Below are 24,253 nucleotides of genomic sequence, written 5' to 3' on the forward strand. Positions count from 1 at the left end.
TCATGTTGGGTTTTTTCCTCTTTTCCTCCCAAGTTTGTTTATCAACTTTCATTTTTTCCCCTGATAAATAAACTACAATTTAAAAGACTTAATATAAAAAAAGCAAACACATTTCTTTCTTCATTCTCAATCCCCAACTCCCAACAATGTGTTTAGAGCATATTCTCCAAGTTTGTTTTCTGTGTATGCTTAATTTTTTAAAATGTATTTGCTGTTTATTGTTTTAAAATTTTTTCGGTTAATCTACATTGTATCTTTAGATCTGTACATTGTGAGCTATCTTGCTTCTTGTACAGGACAACACTGTCTAAAATAGAAAGTGAGGTTTAAATACGAGCCTCATATGCAATATGATATATTCTAGTAGCCACATTAAAGAGGTAAAAAGTAATAGGCGAAAGTAATTTTAATATTTACCCGGTATATCCAAAATGTTATCTTTATAATATGAAATCAATGAAAAAATCACTCACATATTTTACTTTCTTTATATTTCTTGAAAATATAGTATATACTTAAACTAGCCACGTGTCAAATGCTCATATTCACATATGGCTGGGGGCTGCCATCTTGGACAGTGCAGTAGGACATGTACCATGAAATCATCTAATTAGTCCCCTACTGATAAACATTCCAGTATTTACTATTTCAAACAATAAAATAAAAACATACTTTTGTTTATATCTGTCTTTGAGTACTTGTAGATGTTTCTACAGAGTGAATTCATGGAAGTGAAAAATGCTAGGTCAATAGGATGGAACAAGTCAAATTTTAATAGAATTGACTCCAAAAAACACTTTATTAATTTAGAGTTTCACCTATAGAGTGTTCATCTCCTCACAAACACACCGATGTTGGATATTAAAATTCCTGCTTTTCGCCAATCGGGTTGATGGAAATATTGTTATTATTTGCTAAGTAGTGAGATTGAGAGTGAAATTTCATCCTGTTAATTGCCTTTAGAGCTGGGATTTTTCTCATAACTGAATAAACTTGTCTTCACTTTCTGGGTTCATTCTGTGTCTAGATTTCGGAGACTTCCCTCCTCTTACACAGTGGAGCTCCTCACCATATATATCTGGGAACGGGCGGAGAAGCCCCTGTCCTTCAGCCTGGTGCAGGGAATGAGGGCAGTCCTCAAACTTCTGGTTCAATACGCAGATATCGACGTGGTTTGGCACCGACACTATCCTCGCAAGTTCCCCGTTCTTGTAAAAGTTACCCAGAAGCGCACGAGGTAACTGTTTCTCTTCCCTACCCCCTTAGGATATAGGAAATGGGTCTGTCATCAAGGAAGGAAGTCTGGAGCAAAGAGTAGCTTTAATGGGATTCAGTGTAAATGAGACGGCCCTGATTACTACAAAGTCATTTCCTTTAATTGCTTCTCACAGAACTCTAATTCTAAAGTGCGAATTAAGAGGAATTTGAGCAAAACGAATAGAATGTGGTTATAGACAACAAGTGAAGTGGAAATGGAAGACCTAATCCAGGGAGGACAGATTTCCTCAGTTGGGAAGGGAAAATGAGTAGGAGTCAGGGTTGGTGGGGTTCCAACAGGCGTGGCTGGTCCTCCCATGGTTCCCGGGGATTCCTTTTCTTAACAGAATTACATCTTTAACTCCAGCATTCCCCTCTTCTACCAATATGGCATCTCTGGTGGTTCAGACGGTAAAGAATCCACCTGCAATTCAGGAGACCTGGGTTCAGTCCCTGAGTTGGGAAGATCTCCTGGAGGAGGGCATGGCAACCCACTCTAGGATTCTTGCCTGGAGAATCCCATGGACAGAAGAGCCTGGTGGGTTGCAGTCCATGGGGTCGCAAAGAGTCGGACACGACTGTAAGCACACAGCACAACCATCCGGCAAATTGAAACTGGTTTAGAAATGGAGAGTGGGAGGTTTGTTTTGCTTTGTTTTAGGCCATTCATTTTAGACCCTGTAAATCCTACTGTCAACGTGTGTGACACCTGCAATGCCTGGGATGAAGTTGCCCATGTGGCGAAACTTAGCTTACGGAAGCCTCTCTTCAGCGGAGTGAGAGCTGAGCCCCCCTGGCTTTTCACAGATGCCTGGTAAACTGGGTGAGGAGCTACTTACTGTCCTTGCATTTCTGTGGAGAAATAAAAAGGGTTCAAAACGTATTGCCAAGAAGAACACTCTGGATGAAAAGCAATGTGAAGAAAATTGTCTAAATTTAATTAACCACTTTAGTGAACCCAATCTTTAATAAACATCGCTTCAGATAAAGAGATCTGCTTCAGCCTTTAAGAGAATTGAATTCCCCTCCCCCATTTTTTGGATTCACTTGCTTTGGTGGCCTTGTGACCAGAAAACATTCAAAAAAAAAAAAAAAAAAAATCCAAGTGTCGACAGTAAACAAATAAATAAAGCCCCAAGATCCATTGAGAGAGGATTAACTGAAAGGGTAAAATAGCTCCCATTTTTTAGTTTTAGTTCATTAAAGTTTCAGGTTGACTTTTCTTTTTTAATACTTCATTTTTGTTTATTTGGCTGCATCCATCTTAGGGGTGGCATGAGGGATCTTTCTTGCAGCATGCAGGCTGTGTAGTTGTGGTATGTGGGCTTAGTTGCCCTGGGGCATGTAGTATCTTAGTTCCCTGACCAGGGATCCAACCCAGTCCCCTGTACTGGAAGTCAGATTTTTAACCCCTGGACCACCAGGGAAGTCATTCCTGTTAACTTTTCAATTCTGACAACTAGGTACTTCCCTGGGTCACCTGCATTTTCAGAATTTTCACTATGAAAACCTGCTCGCACTAAGTACTGTCTATTTACTTGCAGACATCATCTAGCTAATTACTACATGGAAATATGGAAATATCTGAGAGCTACACAAGGGATTGCCTCAGAATAAATTGTTTCCAAAAGCATTTTATGGCTACCTGCGTCAGAACTCCCGGGTCAGAGTGGAGCCGCACTTAAGGTTCGCGTGGTGCTCAACCTTGAGTTGGGTGAGCAAACTCTCTGGGCTATTGCACTGTCCAGTTTTGCCACGACTGGTTTTCGTTGTTGGGATCCACTGTTTTCTTTTTTATTAAAAGCATTAGCAGCCACTGATAATGAAAGCCAGGGCCCACCAGAAATAGACCAGGGGAAGTTTCCTGACTCCCCAGCATAGCAACAATTCATCAGCACTGAAGATATATGAAGTGTGACTGCAGAGTAAGGCCAGCGATCAGGCTTCTCCACACAACAGAACTCTTTACATACAAATGAGCACCATTCCCTCAGGCCAGCCCTCAGAGAGCCTGTGTGCTTATTGCCGTGCTGTGATTGGTCTGGAAACACTTTTAGATTTCCCCTCCAGGGGGAAAATGTTCTTTTGAACATCCTTAATGGTGACAAAAGTTGTCCTTTGAGGGTGAATTTGATTTTTGGAAATGGTACAATGTATTCAGAGTGAACATCTGGTCTACCCAGAATCCTGTTCCCCGACTAGTAGTTGGAGAGACGGCATTTCTTCTATTATTCACTCTGTCTCTGAAGTCTCTTGAGGAGAAACAGTTCCAAAAGTGTCCTGGGAAATGGCCACATTTTCCCTGTGTTCCTATCTGAACCCGTATTTGCCTGAGGTGACTATGGCTCCCAACCTGGTCCAAGTCACGGAGGTGGCCCTCCCTGCTTTATCACTAGTTCCAGGTGGGCAGACCTGAGACTTGGGTGACTGAGTCAACGGAAACGCCATTCTGGCCCTCAGTTCTGGATTCACCACTGCCGGGAAGAGAATGTCTCACTCTGCTACGATGTAAGAATGAAACTGCTGGCCACCATCTTGCTGCTCCAAGGGGAGAGAGCCTTACTAAAAATGGAGCCAACACAAAAGAAAGGAGATTTGAGAAATGAGTAGTGACACAAAGAGAGATCAAGTACTGATTTATGCTCCTGGATCCAGGCGTACTGGATCAGAGTAAGCACTGTCCCAGGACTCGTTTGTGTCAATAAACTCCCCCTTTTCAGACAATGGACTCCCCTTTTGGCTAGTAGGTTTGATTTGGGTTTGCCTTGCTGCACTTGTGCATGCTAAGTCGCTTCATTTGTGTCCAGCTCCTTGCGACCCCATGGATTGTAGCCTGCCAGGTTCCTCTGTCCATGGGATTCACCAGGCAAGAATACTGCAGGGGTTGCCATGCCTTCCTCCAGGGGATCTTCCCCACTCAGGGATCGAACCTGTGTCTCCTGCTTTGCAGGTGGATTCTTTACTGCTGAGCCACTGGATAATCCTGACTAATTAGCGAGTGATTACTAACTAATCCCGTAGAACAAAGCCAGGTCTGATGAAGGAATTAACTGATCAAGCAAGGAGTAAGGAAGGCACCAAGGCACGATGACAATCATTCACTGAATGTTCCTCGAGTAGAAATTCAGATTCAACTATACTTACTACCTGCTAAGTATTAGGACTAATAGTTGAGATACTGAAATAAACTAGTCTGTTCAGGATGGTAAGGTGTTTTCTGCTGACAAAAGAAACTGATTTTATTCCTTCGCTCACATGGACTTAGAGGGCTTTCCCACAGAGGCGTTCGTGACAGAAATGTCTTTGGCAAAGACAGCACTCTTGAGCACTGTCAAATTACGTTATTAGTTTTCCAAGGTGATTAATTTTTAAAGATGCAACATTTATTTGAGATTATGAATTCTATCTGTAAACATTGAATTCTATTTCCCTCTGTTCGTGTGGAACATGAGAACACAGGAATTTCTGTGAAGGGGAGGAAAAACACGAGGGTTAGCACATAATATGTAAATTTGTTGCAGATTTGGGAAGGCCTCCTGGCTGGTGTGAGAGCTTACATTGGGGGCAATGAGTGGGCAGAAATCTGCCTCTCTTGCCAGGCCTAAGTCTGGTTTCCTCAGCAGCATTTCTGTTGCTTCTATTTCTACTGTTTTGCCTCACGTCAGTTTTCTTGGTCTCTTCTCAGGAGGAAAAGTCCAGGTAAATCTAGAGTCATTTTGCTCTGAAGTTAGTAAGGTGAGATTTCTTTGGTTGCCAAGTGCTGATCCAGTCAGCTAAAGAGTAAGTGAATTTACTGCTGGTGGTGTGGGCCGGCCGCTCTTCCTGTTTCCTCGGGGCCTCATAGTCTCACCTTCTAATTGTGTTTCTGCCTCTTTTTGCATCTGCTGTCTACACTGACCACCTTCTTCTCATCCTCCTGACCAGCTTCCTCTGTTGATCCATCATTCCTTTTTCCTCATCCTTTCAACTTGCACAGCGCTCGTCAACCTGACTCTTCCAATTTGAGCTCCCATCTCGAACTGCCAAATTCCTTCCATGTTTCTTGGTTCCCATTCCTGAGGGGGATGGACTGATCAGTCCCGTTTGCAGTTTTGAGCCAGATTACCCAGAATCACTGGCTAACTCTGGGACATCCCTGCTCAGGATGGGGCAGTGCCGTGGGGGCGTCCACTGAGGACACCAAGGAAGTAGGGGAGTGAAGGGGTGGGAGAGTGCAGCTCCACGTCCGGTGCCTGTGTCTTTTCTGCAGGACCTGCACAGAGGCTTAGTAGCTGCCATTTTTAGGTCATCCAATGTTCCTATTTCTAGTGATGCCAGTTGTTAGAAATTTTCAAAGTGTGTTTGTGGGATAGGCAGGAAGGAAAGCACTTCTTTAGTAAGTCAGCAAGTAGAAGAAGCTGTGATCGGAAGAAGAAACAAGTGATGGCAAGGGGTGGGGTACTGTCAAGCTAATCTTGGGGTGGGGGTGGGGAGCAAAGAGAAAACAAAGGGACTGTCTGGAGAACCAGTTTGAGATGAAGACATATGCCCTAGGGAGGTCTTCAGTAATATGCCTGAGACCCACAGCTCTCTCCCTTATTCTACTCTCCCCTGCCTACAACCTAGAGCTGTATTATGTCCCATAGATCCATTTGTAAGTTACCCTGTTGTTTATATGGGGTTTCCCAGGTGGCACAGTTGGTAAAGAATCTGCCTGCTGATGCAGGAGATGCAAGAGACACAGGTTTGATCCCTGGCTCGGGAAGATCCCCCAGTGTTCTTGCCTGGGAAATCCCAGGGACAGAGAAGCCTGGTGGGCTACAGTCCATGGGGTCGCAAAGAGTCAGACATGACTGAGCACGCATGCATAGTGCATATATATATTTGTTTACATAGGCTCATCTGGGAAACTTGCCATCATTTATGACCTTGCTCCTGTGGAAAAATGCATTGTTAGGATTGAACAACTGAATTACAAATGGACTTGTGAAACATGCTTGCTGCTAAAATTGGGAACTGCCTATAAATAGATAGCAATCCAGGACTTTCACTTGGGAACCAACGATCACTAGAGAATCAACAGCTCTCAGGAAAAACTTCTGCTTCCCTTTCCCACAACTTACTTTGCACCAAGAGAGAATGTGCTACCAGGGTTGAGTGAGGTTTAAAGAAATGACTTTAACCATAAGCTAATAGAAGGTTTTCACAGTTTCCAGTAGAGATTAAAGCTAATTCCAAATGTTGGAGCCAAAGTGATAAAAACAGTGGGAGCTACTCTTTTGGGAGAGAAAAGGCAGCTAGCCCTTCTGCTTCTCTGTAGCTCCAGGAGAGTGAAGAGGCAACCTCCCCTGTCCTCCTTTATTCCTTTCTGTACTCTCCACCAAGAGGCTGATTATGTTAGGCCAAGGCTGTGCTGCATACTAAAGAATGTGCTAAGTAGCTCTTGGCCAAAAGAACTCAAATTTAAGTGTGATCAGAAACACCTGGTGAAGTGGTAAATAATCCAGACTCTCTCGTGGAATTTGGTTAGCGGGTCTGGGCGTGGACCAGGAACTTGTATTTTTAAAGGATGATTCTGGTACAGGTAGTTTGTGTGGCATATTTGAGAAAAAGTCTGGACCTAGAACAGATCTGTCTCTCCTGCTAAGATAAGATGTGTGTGTGTGAACACATGCTTGCCCAACTTTAGTTCTGGGCTCCAGGAAAGCCTCTTGCCCAAGCAAAAGGTTTTGCTCCTACCTAAATCAGAAGAGCTCAATGTCTTTAATTTGGGGCCAGTGCCAAGTTAAGTAACAGCTCCCACTAGTTAGGCCACAGGCCTTTGAGCCAGAACTTCCTGGGTAGAACCATGGTTCTAACCTTATTGCACATTGGAACTACCTGGGACCTCTAAAAAATACTAATGGCTGGGTCCCACTTCCAGAGAGTCTGATTTCATTGATCTGGGGATCGTCTGAATAGCTAGGATCTATTAAATCTCCTTGAATATTTCTAATGTGAGCCAAAGTTGAGAACTACTGGGGTAGGGAAAATATTTTCATTTCCCTGGAGCCCTGGCTAAAAATAATCTTAATATTCACCCTTTAAAATGGTGGACACCATAGAAGAAATCTTGAGTTTTGCATTTCTGCAAGGTAAAACAAAACAAAACAAAAATCAACAATATACAAGAGCTAATGTCTTAAATAGTCTTTACCTGTAAACATAGTCAGGGATAATAAAAACATTCTTGGCTGATGAAGTCAGCCCGAGCACCCCTCAAGAGGGACAGCACCCTTCCAGGCTGAGCAGCAGGATGGGTGTATGTCCACCCTAAGGCATCACGTCTACCCCAAAAGGTGCATCTCGTAATTTGATGTACACCAGGGGGTGCATGCAAAATTAAAAAAATTAAAAAAAAAAAAAAAAAAAACATTCTTAGTCTGGCTTCTTTTGTCATTTGGCAAGAAAGAGAGGCATGGCATGACAGAACTGAGAACCCTCTAAAGTATTTCAGAGATTAAGTCAACTACAACAATGCTCCTGATGTCAAAAACTTTCTCTAAAGAAATTGAAAGGTGTTAAGCTTTTATGTTTTCTTTGTTGTTTTCCTGAGACCTAGCTGATCAGATTTATCATTGATGTGGGTACAGCATTTCAAGAATATCTATGGCTTGATTCTTTTCCTTTTCTAGAAATAGGTGAATGAATGTAACAGCAAACATATTGAACAAATGGACGACCAAATTCTGATCATTAGAGGAACAATGACTTTATTAAATCTGTGATATTCTGATATGTTCATACAAGTTAAGTGACTAATTTTCTTTAAGTGGTTTTTTTCATAACAATCTGGGGTATTTGGGTTTTGTGAAAATTAAACTATCTCTTGTCACAAATCAGTGCAATTCTTTTTTTTTTAATTTTTAATTTTTTTTAATCAGTGCAATTCTGTATTTAAGGATGATGACATTTGTCTCAGAGACAGGTTAATGGGACTATGTCTGAGTTATGTTGGAGCCCTGCTGAAAAGTTTAAGAAACTGTAAGTAGATATGCAAAAATTAAGAGTTTTAAACTGGGCGTCCTTTCAACAGAGCAATGTATGGATTTTGGGGAGTTTCACATACACTCTGAAATAGTCTGTGTAATTTTGAATGTAATTGTTTCATCCTGTTTTCCTAGGATAAGGTCCATAGCTTCTATCAGATTCTTAAAGAATTTATAACCACAAAATGTTAGAACCCAGGGTTCTATATATTTAAGTAGAGAATCCTCCACTCCAGGCCCATTCAACACAGTGTGTTATTGAGAAGATATAGAAAATGAAAAATAATAATAGTCTACTTTGCTGTTCAACCCTGCTAGTCTCAAGGCCAGAATTACATATGTTTATGTGATATACCTTGGAAGGAAAGTTATGACCAACCTAGATAGCATATTGAAAAGCAGAGACATTACTTTGCCTGCAAAGGTCCGTCTAGTCAAGGCTATGGTTTTTCCAGTGGTCATGTATGGATGTGAGAGTTGGACTGTGAAGAAAGCTGAGCGCCGAAGAATTGATGCTTTTGAATTGTGGTGTTGGAGAAGACTCTTGAGAGTCCTTTGGACTGCAAGGAGATCCAACCAGTCCATTTTAAAGGAGATCAGCCCTGGAATTTCTTTGGAAGGAATGATGCTAAAGCTGAAACTCCAGTACTTTGGCCACCTCATGCGAAGAGTTGACTCACTGGAAAAGACTCTGATGCTGGGAGGGATGGGGGCAGGAGGAGAAGGGGACGACAGAGAATGAGATGGCTGGATGGCATCACCGACTCAATGGATGTGAGTCTAAGTGAACTCCGCGAGTTGGTGATGGACAGGGAGGCCTGGCGTGCTGCGATTCATGGGGTCACAAAGAGTCGGACACGACTGAGCGACTGAACTGAACTGAACTGATGTGATATACCGACAGACATTAGGTCTTAGCTGATACTGATTTGTGATAAATGAACATCAAAGGGAGTGGCAAAGATTCTGACTTTTGCTTATTTTGCTGAAACTCCCACACCGTGGCGGGAAGAGTGGGCAGTTTTGACCAGCCAGGAAAAGTTAATAGTGGCCAAGCCAGAGCCTCTGCTTCCAGTGTACGGAATGGGTACAGTTTTTCTAACTGCTGGGCAGAGACTACATTTAATATTTTCTAGCCGATTCCTGTTCCTGCATCTAGTTAGATAATGTCAGCCTGAGGTGGTCATTGTTAAAGACTGCAAATGCAGTACAGAAGTACCTACTTTTCATCACACCTAACACGGGAAGCTGTATCTTTTCTGAAATGATAAAGAGTAATGACTTCTTAAAAACATTACTTTAAATAGGATGTGATTTAATTTTAAAATGTATTCACTTACAGATATTAATTCTAATTTCTATTTGGGAATTTCTTCTAGGTGGCATTTAGCCTCATCATGGGGAGGGATGTGATTGTTTTTTGTTAAAACAATATTTTAAATAAAATGTATCTAATATTATATAGTATTATGTCTGCAAGACATTTGAGTAGGGAAGGTATATAGCTAAATTTTTCCCTGGGGTGAGAAATCTGATGTGTGAAGTTAAGTTTTATTGATAAGGCTACTTCCAAAATACATGCTCAGTATACAGTTTCTTGGGGATTCAAGGAGTGACAGTTAGCATTGTAGATATTTAGGTATGAAGCTACAACTATCACATTTTTGTAAACATTAGTGTAATTATAATGGTTTCAGCTTTCATGAAAGTTAATGCGCATTTGCCTAAACAGGAAGAAAAGGAAATCTTATTGAAAACTGAGAAAAGTGTTTTTATTAAATTTGACATTGGAGTAAATGCAAGATAATCCATCCCGTGTTAAAACTAAGGAACTACGTGTAAGTGTTTAAAACTGGCACTGCTGCCATTCTTAAGTTTGAGTGACGGAGAACCATAAAAATGGTTTGCATCTGCTTTTGGTTTTCTAATCAGTTGATTGACCCGAGCCATTTTAAAAGAGACATGGCAATGTTTTGTCCCTCCTTTAGAGAAGAGTCCAGTAATTTAAACGGGAAAGTGACACTACATCTGAGCTACTGGTGGCTTAAGTTCCCGAACAACAACAAAGACAATTAACAATTCCTTTTCTCTAATGCAGGAGAAACAAATCAAATGTAAATATAAGTACTGTTAAATGCTAATGATTTTTCAAAACGTTTTCGTCTTAGAAATGCCAGTAACTGTCCCCAGTATAGATATATGACTGAGGTGGCAGACATAAAAATAAAGCACTTCATCTGTTTGCAAATTAAAAATGCACATGACTGAGGACTCACAAAAACTGGATATTAATTCTTCTTGAGGGAAACAAGTAAGGGTGCTACCCTGGGTGCCATTTATCCCCACATGGAAGAGCGGGCTTTTAAAAAATTAGGACAATGACAATTTAAGCCCCATTACACTTATATAGTATTTTCATACCATTACCACTTCAAAATCTTTGATGGTGGGATGTCCAGATAAAATCCCCGCTGAAGTTTTATGTTACACCTGCTGCTGCTGCTGCTAAGTTGCTTCAGTCGTATTCGACTCCGTGCGACCCCATAGATGGCAGCCCACCAGGCTCCCCGTCCCTGGGATTCTCCAGGCAAGAACACTGGAGTGGGTTGCCATTTCCTTCTCCAGTGCATGAAAGTGAAAAGTGAAAGTGAAGTCGCTCAGTCATGTCCAACTCCTAGCGACCCCATGGACTGCAGCCTACCAGGCCCCTCTGTCCATGGGATTTTCCAGGCAAGAGTACTGGAGTGGGGTGCCATTGCCTTCTCCGTATGTTACACCTAGTGGAGTGTAAATGATCTTGCAGCTGACAAAGCTTAAGAAGAAACTCTGACTCCTGGATATTTTAAAAAATAATCCATATTGTTTATTTAATCCCAAGTATTTTTTAATTGCTATCATGCTACTTTCCCTAGTCCTGGCTGGTGTTTTTTTCGGAGTTGCTACACTGGTTCTTTCTTTGAAACAACATACGTAATCCAGCAAGGCACATGTCAGCCAGGCTTTAGGTTCAAGCCAGGCCTGGGAAATATTTTCCAAACAATCCTGTCTTCATCCTTTTGGCCTGAGGTGGAACTATTGAGAACGCGATGGGGAAATCGCACTGAGGGGGACGTTGGGTCCTATAAGGGTCCTACTATTCTTGAGATACTGTGCATGGAATAAGTGAGGAGAATTACTACCGCCTTCACGTAGCATCTGGAAGTGCTAAAGCTTCTGATGACCAAACCTCTCCATGAGCTTCCTCATGGGAGAGTCCGGCTTCTGCCCACCTTGGGGGCAGCTGGGACCTGGTCTTGCTAGTGATAGCCACAAAGGGCCGTGAGGCTCAGCTGATCATCACTGGGTGAAGAAGCGTCAGGATCACTGTAGATCTGCGTCAGGGCTAAACTCAGGATCTCTTTCTTTTCTTTGTAAAACCGTAGTTCTTGTCCTGCTTTCCTGGCTTCCTCCAGCTCCCTCAGGGCCATTCGCAGCTCTTGGGAGAGAATTCCCGGCGACTCCCGCTCCTTCATGATCCAGTCTAGGGCCATGTGGCTGCGCATCTTTTCATCCAGGGAGTACTGGGAATAATAGGAGATGACTTCCTGGGAACCAAGAGACAAGGTCCAGAGCATCAGTGAAGAGCAACAAAAGTACCTGGGCTCATGGCCTGCTGACACTTCGTTTCCTGTGCCTCCACCCCCCACCCCAGCACACAAACACCCATGGGGGTTCTACCGACAACCAAACCTCTCTGATGTTCACGAACGGAAGCCCAACCCCAGGACACACCTCTTAAAGGATCAAAATGACTTAAGTTGGTACCCAAAGTAAAGGTCCCTCCAGGTTGAATCAAAACACTGCCACCAGGAATGACCTAAAGTTATTCACAGAACAGAGCTCTAACCTCACTGGAAAATATATGTTCCTTTGAAACTGCATTGTTACAACAATTAGTATGAGCTTTACCTCATTTATTTATAATCCTTCTGCCCAACATTAGCTGCTTTGGCAAGATAGAGGGAAACAACTGCTCAGAAGGATTTGGGCAGAACTGGGTTTGGTCACACCCACTGCAGAAAACAGGAAGCTTTGAGTCAGGACAAGACTTAGACACCAGGAGAGTCAGCTTCCTACCTGCTGTGTTGTTAGCATAAGGAAGATGACAGACTAAACAGCTCACAGTAACTATGGGAAGGACCCTAACAATTATGGAAGATAGGTATTATCATCACTGATATCATAATGGTAACTTTACGTGCACTGTCTCTTACTTTCTGCAGACAATGCAAAATTAGTCACTATCTTCCAATTCTCGTGTTTAAAATTCGCCCGTACACTGTAATGTCATGTATAAGTTTGATGAACGCTCTTTAAAAAGACCTTGTGGACTGGATGTGTTGCTTATTTTTATTTTCAAGAACATATGGTATTTATTTATGACCTTAACAAATTAAAAACAATCACGGAAAAGTGTTTGTAACCAACTCGGCATGTTTCAAAGGCTTTTTATGAAATCAAAGGAAAAGAAAAAAATAGCCAAAGCCATTGTCAGCTACTCATTTCTTTTGCATCTTTGACATTTTGAAAGCCAGGCTTTCTAGGCAAAGAACAAAAACTCCTGGGGCAGCAGCGCATGGAAAACTTTTACATCCGCCCTCATCTTGCTGCCTAGTAGAGGCTGTGCTCCTCATACAACTTCCTGTTAGCAAATTCTCAAAAATAAACTACTATCCTCGAAATCTAGTGGGATAAAGGAAGAACAAATCTTCAGTGATAGTAGGGTGAGAACCATTAAGTGCATGGGAGGGGCTTGCCTTTGCCACAAGAAAGGGGGCAGGATGCTTTTCATAGATGGCTAAGAAATAGTGAGGCCCTGTCTCTGAAAAATAAAGAAGGAACTTCCAAACCCCAAAACTGAAGTGACTGAAAAAAAAAATTGAAGTTATAGAAAACAAAAACAAAAAATTGAAGCGATGGAAATACCATGTCTCCCACCTTTATAATCAGTTCTGTTACCCACTGGGAACATTTGTTGGGGGTGAGAAGAATCCTCCTGCTATAAATAACTACCTGTTCTCGGTGAGGAGGTTTGGAGGCGGCGCAGACTCACATTTCTTTCTGCTTTGAAGAGTGGGAGGGGGCACACTGCATGGAGTAGATGCCGTATCTGACTTAGGAACGAAATCTGTCTTACTGATCCCTCCATTCTAGCGTTCAGTACAGGTGTCTAAATCTGTCCTATGGCCAGCCGACATTCTTCTTAGTGTGTGTGGTCAGACCCTGATGCAACCAGACTGATATATCTAGATCTAAATCTAGATAGATATATCAGAGAGAGAGATACCAGATAGAGATATACCATATATATATATATATGTATATGTTAGTACACTTATATGTTGCACATATAGTTACGTGCACATCATATTACATATATGTTAGCATATGCATATATACATGTTAGTATACGTATACTTCCCTGGTGGCTCAGACAGTAAAGTATCTGTCTGCAATGAGGGAGATCTGTGTTTGATCCCTGGGTTGGGAAGATCCCCTGGAGAAGGGCATGGCCACCCACTCCAGTATTCTTGCCTGGAGAATCCCCATGGACAGATGAGCCTGGCAGGCTACAGTCCAGAGGGTCTCAAAGAGTCGGACACAATGGAGTGACTAAGCACAGTATATATATATATATCTCCTCTGCTTTTAATAAATAAGGTGCTAAACAGAGAAAAATTCAAATAAAGGAACCTCAGTGGAAGATGCCATACAACACAAACCTGCTTTTTATTGGCAAAATCTCACCTGTCGGGAACATTTTGTTTCACGAAGGGCTTTGAGGCTTCCATTCCAGTGCAATAGTTGGAAAATGGTCATAAGCTCCTATAAAACCCAAATGTTTGTCATTAGTCTCAAAGCAGAAATGTGAAAGAAAGTGCCTCAGTGATTGCTGAAGAGGTCATAACCCTAGCTCCAACTATATCAGGCAAATGGAATACACAGTACTGTCAGGACACTTTGAGACTTTTCAAATACCACAGTCGTGGGCTTCCGGAGCGTTTTTCCTTCCCTCCTCTGTTTTATCTATATTTGGCACGAACTATTAAATAATGGACAAATACCTCTCAACAGTGTAAACACATATGCTGTAACAATTTTACACCCAGGAAGCTATATAAATATACCAGCACATCTTCGAATAATGTGTAGGCAAGGCTATTTATTGCATCATGTAAAAAAAACTGCCTGAGACTGGCAATATTTTAAATGTTCATTTTTAAAGGAATGGTTAAATGAAATGGTTACAAAAAGGAATGGTTAAATCCTGAAGTGTAGCATAATATAGCACCCCCAAATATGCAACTTTGGTATATTGATTATTTTGAGCTATAACTACTTAAAAACTGCAAGCAGAGGAAGAGGCTTTCTCTGAACTCCCCTTATCTCCCAAAAGACAGATCCTCCAAAAGGAACTTAATTGGTATAAATCCCTTCTCCAAAAGTTTTATCAACCAGGGTATACTGACTCTTATCACAGAAGTAGAAACTGAAGTCCACTCCATGCTCAGCCAAACTTTGTCTCTATCATATCTCCTATCTATTCTTCTAAGGATCAATTCATCTTTCTTAAAGATTATCTCCTTTCTCCTGAGGGGCTTCCCTGGTGGCTCAGCAGTAAAGGATCTGTCTGCCAATGCAGGAGATCTAAGAGACACAGGTTTGACCCCTGGGTCGGGAAGATCCCCTGGAGGAGGAAATGGCTGCCCATTCAAGTATGCTTGCCTGGGGAATCCCACGGGCAGAGCACCAGGTGGAGCCTGATGGGCTATAGTCCGTGGGTTGCAAAGATTCAGACATGACTGAGCAACTGAGAAGGCGCACATGCGCTTTCCCGAGAGGCCCACACCCCCTCTCCCTTCCGTATTAAGATGGTATTTAATCCTGAATTCTAAGCCACCTTGTGGAGGTCCTCGTTTTTCCGTGGGTATCTCTCACACATACATGAGGTGTACTTCTGTTTTTCTCTTCCTAATCTGTCTTTCATTACAGGAGTCTCGGCTAAGAATTCAGAAGGATAAAAAAGAAAATGATTCTTCCTCCCTTACAACATGGTCGTCCTAGTAAATACAAGGCAATCACAAAGGGTGAGAAGGCTCTCTGGTTCTAATGTAGAGTCTCTGTGTGGTGTTGTTAAAAGCAAGGTGTCCAACATGTATACTGAGTGCTACTACTTGATTAAAAAAGAATTAGAAGATGCCTATAAATATTTGCTTATAAATGCCTAGAAGAGTTCTGACAAGATACAAAAGAATCTGGCAACATGAGTCACCTCTGGGGAGAAAAATGGAGCGAGACTTTCCTCCGACACTCATTTGTACCTTTTGAGCTTTGAACCAAGTGACAATATGCCATATGAAAATAATTTAAATTTTAAAAAATTCAGGCCAAAAAACAAATATAGAGCATATAATGGACAAACTACAGAAACTGTAAAATACCCCTGAGTTTATAAATTCAGTCAAGAAAATGCCTTAAAATATGACCAATAAGGATGAATTAATATTAAAGCCACCCACAGTTTTCACATTCAACGGCCAGGGCTGAGCACAGCATTTAGCCTTTCTGTCAGCATCATCCTTTCCCTGCATGATACCGAGTGCAAGCTAACATGTATTCAACATACTGAAGAATTTGTTTTTCCAATCTGATTAGGATTAGCAGTCTTCCGTAGGAGTCGGACACGACTGAGCGACTTCACTTTCACTTTTCACTTTCATGCATTGGAGAAAGGAATGGCAACCCACTCCAGTGTTCTTGCCTGGAGAATCCCAGGGTTGGGGGAGCCTGATGGGCTGCCGTCTATGGGGTCACACAGAGTCGGACATGACTGAAGCGACTTAGCAGCAGCATTGAAGTTACCTACATTTTTTTTTCTTTTTTGATCAGAGAAACATCTACAGTGGATTAGTGGTAGTACAAACCACAGCCACATACCTATTGGAAAATAACAATACAGTTAAGGAACTTCCTGGTGATGAGACAAGTTATGAAAGCTTAACATTTGAATAGATGTCTATGCCCATTCAAAAAAAAAAAAAAAGTGGACTTTTATTGTCTTTATGTCTGCTTGCTCTGGAAAACGTTTTCACTATGAAATCTGGAGACATAAGCTCAGTTTGAGATTACAGTTACCTTGAAATTATGAGGTAAAATTTAAAGAGATAAGATCATCAGAATAAATATTCTCATGTCTAAATGTCTCATGTCTGAATAGCACTATTCTCATGTTTAAATTGCCCTTAGAATGTAATGCTTTTCTTCTTTTCAGTTTAGGATTTTGTGTATGTATTACTACACAGTAAGCACCACAAGAACACACTTTGTTAGTCGCTCAGTTGTATCTGACTCTTTGTGACCCTATGGACCGTAGCCCACCATTCCTCTGTCCCTGGAATTCTCCGGGCAAGAACACAGGAGAGGGTTGCCATTCCCTTCTCCAGGGGATGTTCCTGACCCAGGGATCAAACTCGGGTCTCCCACACTGCAGGCAGATACTGTCTGAGCCATCAGGGAAGCCCAAGAACAGACAGAGACCTTGGTAAGGACAGAACCATGTGTTTCCATTAATTAGAATCTGACATGGACACCAGCTGAGCCACACACTGACCCCATGTCTGCATGCCCAGGGTCCTGGGTCCAGGGCCAGGGGAACTCACCCCTCTTATGGCTCCTCTCCACTTCTCTCTGCCCCCTTCCAGATTTCCACTCTGTCACAGCATTGTGCTGCTTTGGGAAAGTGAGAATCTTTTGTTCCCAACCAAATCCATAATCTATCTGGCTCCCACCACTGTGCCTTTTACCAAGATAACCCCAGTGGCTGAGGAAGGTAAACTTGTGTTTCCCTCCTTGCTATACCCTCAGGCCTACTCACCGAATGCTTTGCAGACAAAAAAAAAAAATGGATAGGAACGCTGTTTAGGTTCTGATATGAAGCAGTCTCCATGGTGTTACAGGAGGGACAATATTGACAAATGTTTTATTGTAAGACTCCTCTTAAATTTTGCATTTTATTGTATATGTCTGTTTCCTTAAAGAAGACAACGAATGCCACTCCACTCCTTTCCTCATCCTGCAATCTTCACATAATGTCGACAACCCAGAAAGAGATATTGAGTTTATTCTGTGACTTCAGTAACCCTCCTGGCATCGTCCTTGTATCCATGTGGCCCAGTTTGAGAAACAACCTATTGCTAACAGAGCTCTTAATTCCATCCTTTGATAACTGTCCCGCCTTCACAATGTATTTTCCCTCCAATGTCCTCTAAGCTTTCATTCTTATTTTTGTGCCAAGCCCCTCATCCATATAAATTTCTGTTGTGTCACTCAGCAACCCTCCTAACACTGTGGAACCCACAATTCTGTGAACAGAACTGGAAATCTTTCTCATATCCCTTGGCAACCTACCCCTCTCATAAAACTTCCCCACTGAGACTTGGACTGTTTTCACCTGCAGGAGGAGGATTATCCTCCTCACCTCCTCTGGTTTGTCTAAATTTCTATCCTGTCATCAAGCAGTTCTTTCCTCTGCAGTAACACAACTGCCTCTTCTTCCCTGCAGCTCTTGTTCCTAAATCCCCTAGGAAAGATAACCTTCTTTCTACCTTCTTACTTTGTGTCCTGATCTATAGTGCTTGCCCTCCTCTCTGGAGGAGGATAACAGATCTTACCATCGTTACATGAAGTATACTGAAATATTTCCACATTCTCCCTGTCCCATTTCTTTATTTCCCCTCCCATGACCAAGAATTGATGCTTTTGAACTGTGGTATTGGAGAAGACTCTTGAGAGTCCCTTGGACTGCAAGGAGATCCAACCAATCCATCCTAAGGGAAATCAGTCCTAAATATTCATTGGAAGGACTGATGTTGAAGCTGCAATTCCAATACTTTGGCCACCTAATGCGAAGAGCTGTTTCATTGGAAAAGACCCTGATGCTGGGAAAGATTGAAGGCAGGAGAAGAAGGGGACGACGGAGGATTAGATGGTTTGATGGCATCACCGACTCAATGGACATGGGTTTGAGTAAACTCCAGGAGTTGGTGATGGACAGGGAGGCCTGGCATGCTGCAGTCCATGAGGTCGCAAAGGGTCGGACACGACTGAGTGACTGAACTGAACTGACCTGAACTGACCAAGTTCGCTATCTTCAGATCTTCCTGAAGCTGTGTGAACCCTGGCTCAACCCCAGGAAATCCTTGTGTGCTTATCATTGATGCCATTGGAAATCCTTGCATTATGAAAGACTGGCAAGGAGAGGGTGGCTGTGGGCTTCTGTGAGGACTCAGTTCCTAGTTTTCCCGTGACTCCTCACTGCCTGGTCTTCTCAGCCTTGTTTTCTACTTGTTGAAGCCCTATCATTTTGAATGAAGTCTGTTTGGTGGGCTTATCTGTCCTGCTTCTTCCTCACTGAAGTCTTTGAGCTGTGTTTGTAATGTAGGCTGACCTAGAAGCCTGGCTCCTCTCCATGGGCTTACAGATAAACAAGAAGCTGGCCTAGAAGTGGGGTTAAGACTAGGGCCAGGTGAGTGAAGCAAGACTTAAGGTGAGTCGCACAAGTTCAGGGTCTGTTATTTAAATCCTATCTTTATTTAAAATTTGGATGTTTCATTTGTCATAGATTTTTGCACATTTATTTTGAGTTTTAAATGTATTACATTATAATATTATTTGCCTTGATTACTGAATTTTTGTTGCTCCTTTAAATTTTGTACCCCAGTTGAATGCTTGACTCTTCTTACCCTAGTCTGGGCTGTTCTGGGGATCTTGTGTCAGGGACAAGGGCAGTTTCACGAGCTTGTGATCTGTGCAGTCACACAGGCTTTGAGCTTGGTTTAGTGCTTTACTATCTTTAAATTCATAGCAATTTTTGAACAAAAGGCCTTAAACTTTCATTTTGCACCAGGCCCCATACATTATGTAGCCAGTTCCCTTTACCAAATATTAGTACTCTTGCCTGGAAAATCCCATGGACGGAGGAGCCTGGTGGGCTGCCGTCTATGGGGTCGCACAGAGTCGGACACGACTGATGCGACTTAGCAGCAGCAGCAGCAGTTGCTCAGTTGTGTCTGACTCTTTGTGACCCCATAGACTGTAGCCCACCAGCTTCCTCTATCCATGGAATTCTGCAGGCTAGAATACTGGAGTGGGAAGCTATTTCCTTCTCCAGGGGATCTTCCTGACCCAGAGAACGAACCTGGGTCTCCTGCACTGCAGGCAGATTCTTTACTGTCTGAGCCACAGGGAGCCCCCATAAGTAAATTCGAAATCAAATGGTGAATTGAGTCCTGTGTTTTCTTTCTCTTCAGGAACATTGGAGTTGTAGCTTTTGTTCTACAGCTTTTCTGGTTCATGTTGTCATTAAATTAGATGTCATTAGATTCATTAAATCTAACCCAACAACAACTGGGGTCTGTCCTCACAGAGCTTCCTGGTGTTGCCTCCTACGAGAAACGATGTGTGGCCTCCCAGCTACTTCGCAGGGAGAAAATGAACACTGCTTCTCTCTGGAACTCTGTCTGGGAGACTGGCTTGGTTCTGTGATTCATCAGGAATAAGAAAAACAAACAGTGTAAATGGAGAACTTGAAAAGCAGGTGGGCACCATCTCCCAACCCAAGAGAATGGATTTAAGAGGAAATTTGTTTATGGGATGAGGTTTTAAAAGGCAACCTTGAGAATTTAGCAAAGATGTAAATAAACAGCTCATCTTTGGATTGCATTAGGCTTCAGAATAAATATATTAACCAGCTTCAGTCAAAGTCTGCCTTGAATCTGACCTTGACAAGACCCAGTGGCTAGAGCTGCCACCATCCCATCCCTGCAAACATGAGGCAGTTTCTCTACGGAGAGAGGCAAGGCTACCTTAAGCAGGCACCCCAGCCTCCCGCCCGCGAAGTGAAGGTAAGCAGAAGCCGATCAGGTTTCTTCCGAGCTCTGCCTCCTTAAAGGCCCCCCTGGAAAGCCTGAGGGCAGTCAGGAGACACCAGGCTTGTTTTTAGACTGTATAGTCATCCGTAGCTAGATACAAACACACATCTATTACCCACCAGGGGGACTGAATTGCTGTGTTGACTGCAGACAGCCCAGGCCTGTGGTCAATTCCCATTATGAGCAGAAACAAGTTGAAGCATTTAACCCAGGCCACGGAGGAATGTGTAGGAAACCAGCAGGCAAGCTGGGGCTGGAGGAAGGAAGAGGGATGTACTTCATGGCCCTCCCTGTGGGTTGCCAGCATCCCTACTGGGAGGAGGGAGTTTGGATTTTTCCTGCTCTCATGTCTTCCTCTACCTCTGTCTCTCATCCGGCACCCAGCCTCCTTTACAAGAATTTATGAAGCATTTCCACAATATGAGTCAAATTATTATTTCACATTCTTAAATACCTTACTACGCAGACCACACAGAAGACATGCAGCCCATCGTAAGGCAATTAAAAAAAAAAAGTATTACTAAAAGGTGGTTGAGTACAGCCTTTCATAGTACTTGGACAGAATTTAAAAATTAAAAAAAATTTTTTTGCCTTCCTTATATTTGGCAGACTAACCCACTGCATTTTAAAAAAATCATTCTTGATTTTTCTGAAAAGAGTTACTAAATCCCATACAAGCTACCATGTTCTTGGCCAGGCAACACTCATTCTGTAAGGAAAAAAAAAAGTACAATATTCTTCTGTCAGGGAGAGAGGAGAAATTAAAATAAATGATTTCTTTCTTAGGGAATCATTGTGCTAAATGCTTTATAAATGCCACATTGTATAAGTCCCACAAAAAGTCTACACAGTGGACATCATGATTCTTATTTTGTAGATGAGAAAAACTGAGTCTCAGAATGCCTGAGTTCACAGGCGACAAGTGGTAGAACAGGCTTGGCTCTTGGATCTGTATGATTTGTTTTAGTTTGTGTTCCTTCTCTTGCGTCATGCGTCTCCCTTTCATGTTTCCTCTGACTTTAGATTGTTATGGGATATAAAAAATGACTCTTGCCAGTTTCACTCTTGTATTCTATAGCAGGGCTTCCCCCATAGCTCATTTGGCCAAGAATCTGCCTGCAATGCAGGAGACGCAGGGCCCTGAAGCATTTATTGCTGGGAAGCTACTTTGTCCTCTTCTGGAGACTTTAGGTTAGATAAAGCTGTCAGGGGAGTCCATCCAGTAGCCTCTGGCATTTCAAGTAAAGCAGTCCTTCTTCAGAAATATATATCTATCAGTTGTCATTTTTTACTGAGCATTTGCCATATGCCAGGAACCGTTCTGAACTCCCTATGCAGTCTCGTTTAATCTCCACAATGGCACAGTGAGGTAGCACTGCTATTATTGCTACTATTATTCTTCCTGATTTATGTACAAATGAGGAAACAGATTTAGAGGTGGGCAGCCAAACCCACTCCCCAGCCAGGGCCGAGAACCACTGGCTGCTGCAAGCCGCTGTCTACACCAGAAGGTGAGCTTCAGGGTCTTTTGCAAACCAAGACAAGCAACATCAAAGGTCAGTGAGACCACAACTGCTTAAGGAGAAATCTGGATGACTGAGATCTTCCTAGGAAAGGATGAGAAAAGAGCGATTTTGCTTTAATCAAACAAGAGAGTGGTGAGTGAAATTAATGAATTTTAAAATGGGCAGGACGGACATATCCACCTGAGAAGTGGCTGTGGCACTGTAATCCAGAAAAGAGTTTGAAAGGTACCAAAGATGGTATCTGAAAGCTGGCTTTAGGGTTCAGCTACACCACCACTGTAAATTATACCACGATGAACATTTTTGCCCATAAAACTTTATATTCTGATTGCTTCTTGGAATCTAACCTAAAATAATAGAAATCTTGGAGGAAAAGTCTCCTTATTATAACACTGCATATTGATTCTTAGTAGCATTGATGTATATGGATGGTCAACTGTATTCAAATTTAATTTTTTAGAGAGCATACTTTTCATTCTCAACCACTATTGAATTTTTGTCTGTCAAGCCCAGTACAGGATAATAGTCAAAATATGAACTCAGAAATCAGACTGCCTGGGTCTGAACCCAGGCTGTGCCATTTACTAAGCTGTATGACATACTTCCTTCAGTGATGACATGGGTATAATAAACACTCATACATTTACTGTAAAGGTTAAATTATGGTAAGATTTGTTAAATGCTTAGCACAGTGCCAGACAAGGTAAGCATCCGATGAGTGTAAGCTATTCTTCTTCTTCTTCTTACTACTAATATAATTAATTTACAAATAACAGGTAATATAGTTCCTTAGCTCTGGTATTGCTTGTCAGCATGGAATGAAAACAGCTAGAGCTTGCTAAATTTTTTTATTTACTCAACGATAGGAGATGGCAGATCTTGTTTAACAAAAATACCATAACGGATGGGGAAATTATTTAATATACATTGCAGTCACCTTCATCTATAACTTCTGAAAATTAAGAACCAAACGGTCATGAGCAGTATTTCAAGCTGTTTGATTTGATTTAAAGGGGAGCTTTATACTGAAAAGCTGGTAAAGTGTTAACAGGGTCATAAGATGGTAATGTTCACTACCTGTTTCTTAGCTCAAGTCTTCTACTTTCTTTGAAGAAGCAAAGATCGTGCCTTGTTGACTTGTTTGTTTTAGCCTACTGCAGTGCTGCTAAAAGAGAGTTATAGTGCTGGATTCTAAGAGGGTTAAATTAAAATGACCCAAATAAACAAAGAGCTGTTTGTGATAAGACTGGCATTCCCCCAGGCTTCTAGGGGCTGTGTAGCAAAATAAACATGTGGCAGGTACCTGAAACTCTAGCATGGTCTTCCCCATGTTTGACTCCAGCATGTAGTGATAGGCTCCGATGCTGGTGCTCGGGTCGTCTGCATCATCCAAAGTGCCCTTGGGAAGGAAGCAGAAAAGGAAAGCGTCACGGATGTTTCCTCCTCTTCTTTGGGGGTCATGAATGAATCCTGTGGCCCCACGGTGAAACTCCTGTGCTTCTAACCCTTCAGGTGTGCACCTTATAACCATGTCCAGCTGATTCGGGATAAAAGCCTTAATCTCACCATCTCTAAGTGAAGAGGATTTTGAAGTCAATTTGAATCTAGCTTTTCATTAGAATGTTAACTGATTATATACTCAAAAAGAATAATTATACTAAAGCAGAAATTCCCACGTCTCTATAGCGTTTTTGTTGGTAGTGGCATTAATGCCACCCTAATGAGCAGCCATGAAATTAAAAGGCACCTACTCCTTGGAAGGAAAGTTATGACCAACCTAGACAGCATATTAAAAAGCAGAGACATCACTTTGTCAACAAAGGTCCATCTAGTCTAGGCTATGGTTTTTCCAGTGGTCATGTATGGATGTGAGAGTTGGACTATAAAGAGGGCTGAGTGCTGAAGAATTGATGCTTTTGAACTGTGGTGTTGGAGAAGACTCTTGAGAGTCCCTTGGACTGCAAGGAGATCCAACCAGTCCATCCTAAAGGGGATCAGTCCTGGGTGTTCATTGGAAGGGATGATGTTGAAGAGACAACTCCAATACTTTGGCCACCGATGTGAAGAGCTGACTCACTGGAAAAGACCCTGAGGCTGGGAAAGATTGAGGGCAGAAGGAGAAGGGGACAACAGAGGATGAGATGGTTGGATGGCATCACCGACTCAATGGACATGGGTTTGGGTAGACTCCGGGAGTTGGTGATGGACAGGGAGGCCTGGCATGCTGTGGTTCATGGGGTCACAAAGAGTTGGACGTGACTGAGCGACTGAACTGAACTGAACTGAATGAATGGTTGCCCTTCGAGGCTGTTTTCATCCATTATTGAAATCTTGAAATGCTGACTTGCTTCATAGAATTCTAATGATCACCAAGCAAATTATGTAATTAACAGGGAAAAAATTCTCCATGTATGGACCATTCATATTTTACCACCATGATTCTTTTTTTTTTTTTAATTTATTTATCTTTTAATTTGAAGGTTCAAGAGAGAGG

General features: G+C 42.2%; 1 protein-coding gene across 1 annotated transcript in view; it reads right to left on the minus strand.

Moving 5' to 3' along the window:
- Nucleotides 1–7,971: 7,971 nt before the first annotated feature.
- LIX1 (Lix1 homolog (chicken)) overlaps nt 7,972–24,253 on the minus strand; it is a 56,022-nt gene continuing 39,740 nt past the window's right edge. The window contains exons 4-6 of the mRNA XM_010831962.1: nt 23,063–23,158; nt 14,052–14,129; nt 7,972–11,848 (exon numbers count right to left, since the gene is read on the minus strand). Of these exons, the coding sequence (XP_010830264.1) occupies nt 11,561–11,848; nt 14,052–14,129; nt 23,063–23,158 (462 nt within the window). The 3' untranslated portion in view covers nt 7,972–11,560. The remainder of the gene's footprint in view (nt 11,849–14,051; nt 14,130–23,062; nt 23,159–24,253) is intronic.

Source organism: Bison bison, unplaced genomic scaffold, assembly GCF_000754665.1.
Source record: "Bison bison bison isolate TAMUID 2011002044 unplaced genomic scaffold, Bison_UMD1.0 scf7180017864533, whole genome shotgun sequence".
In the NCBI taxonomy this organism is placed as follows: Eukaryota; Metazoa; Chordata; class Mammalia; order Artiodactyla; family Bovidae; genus Bison; species Bison bison.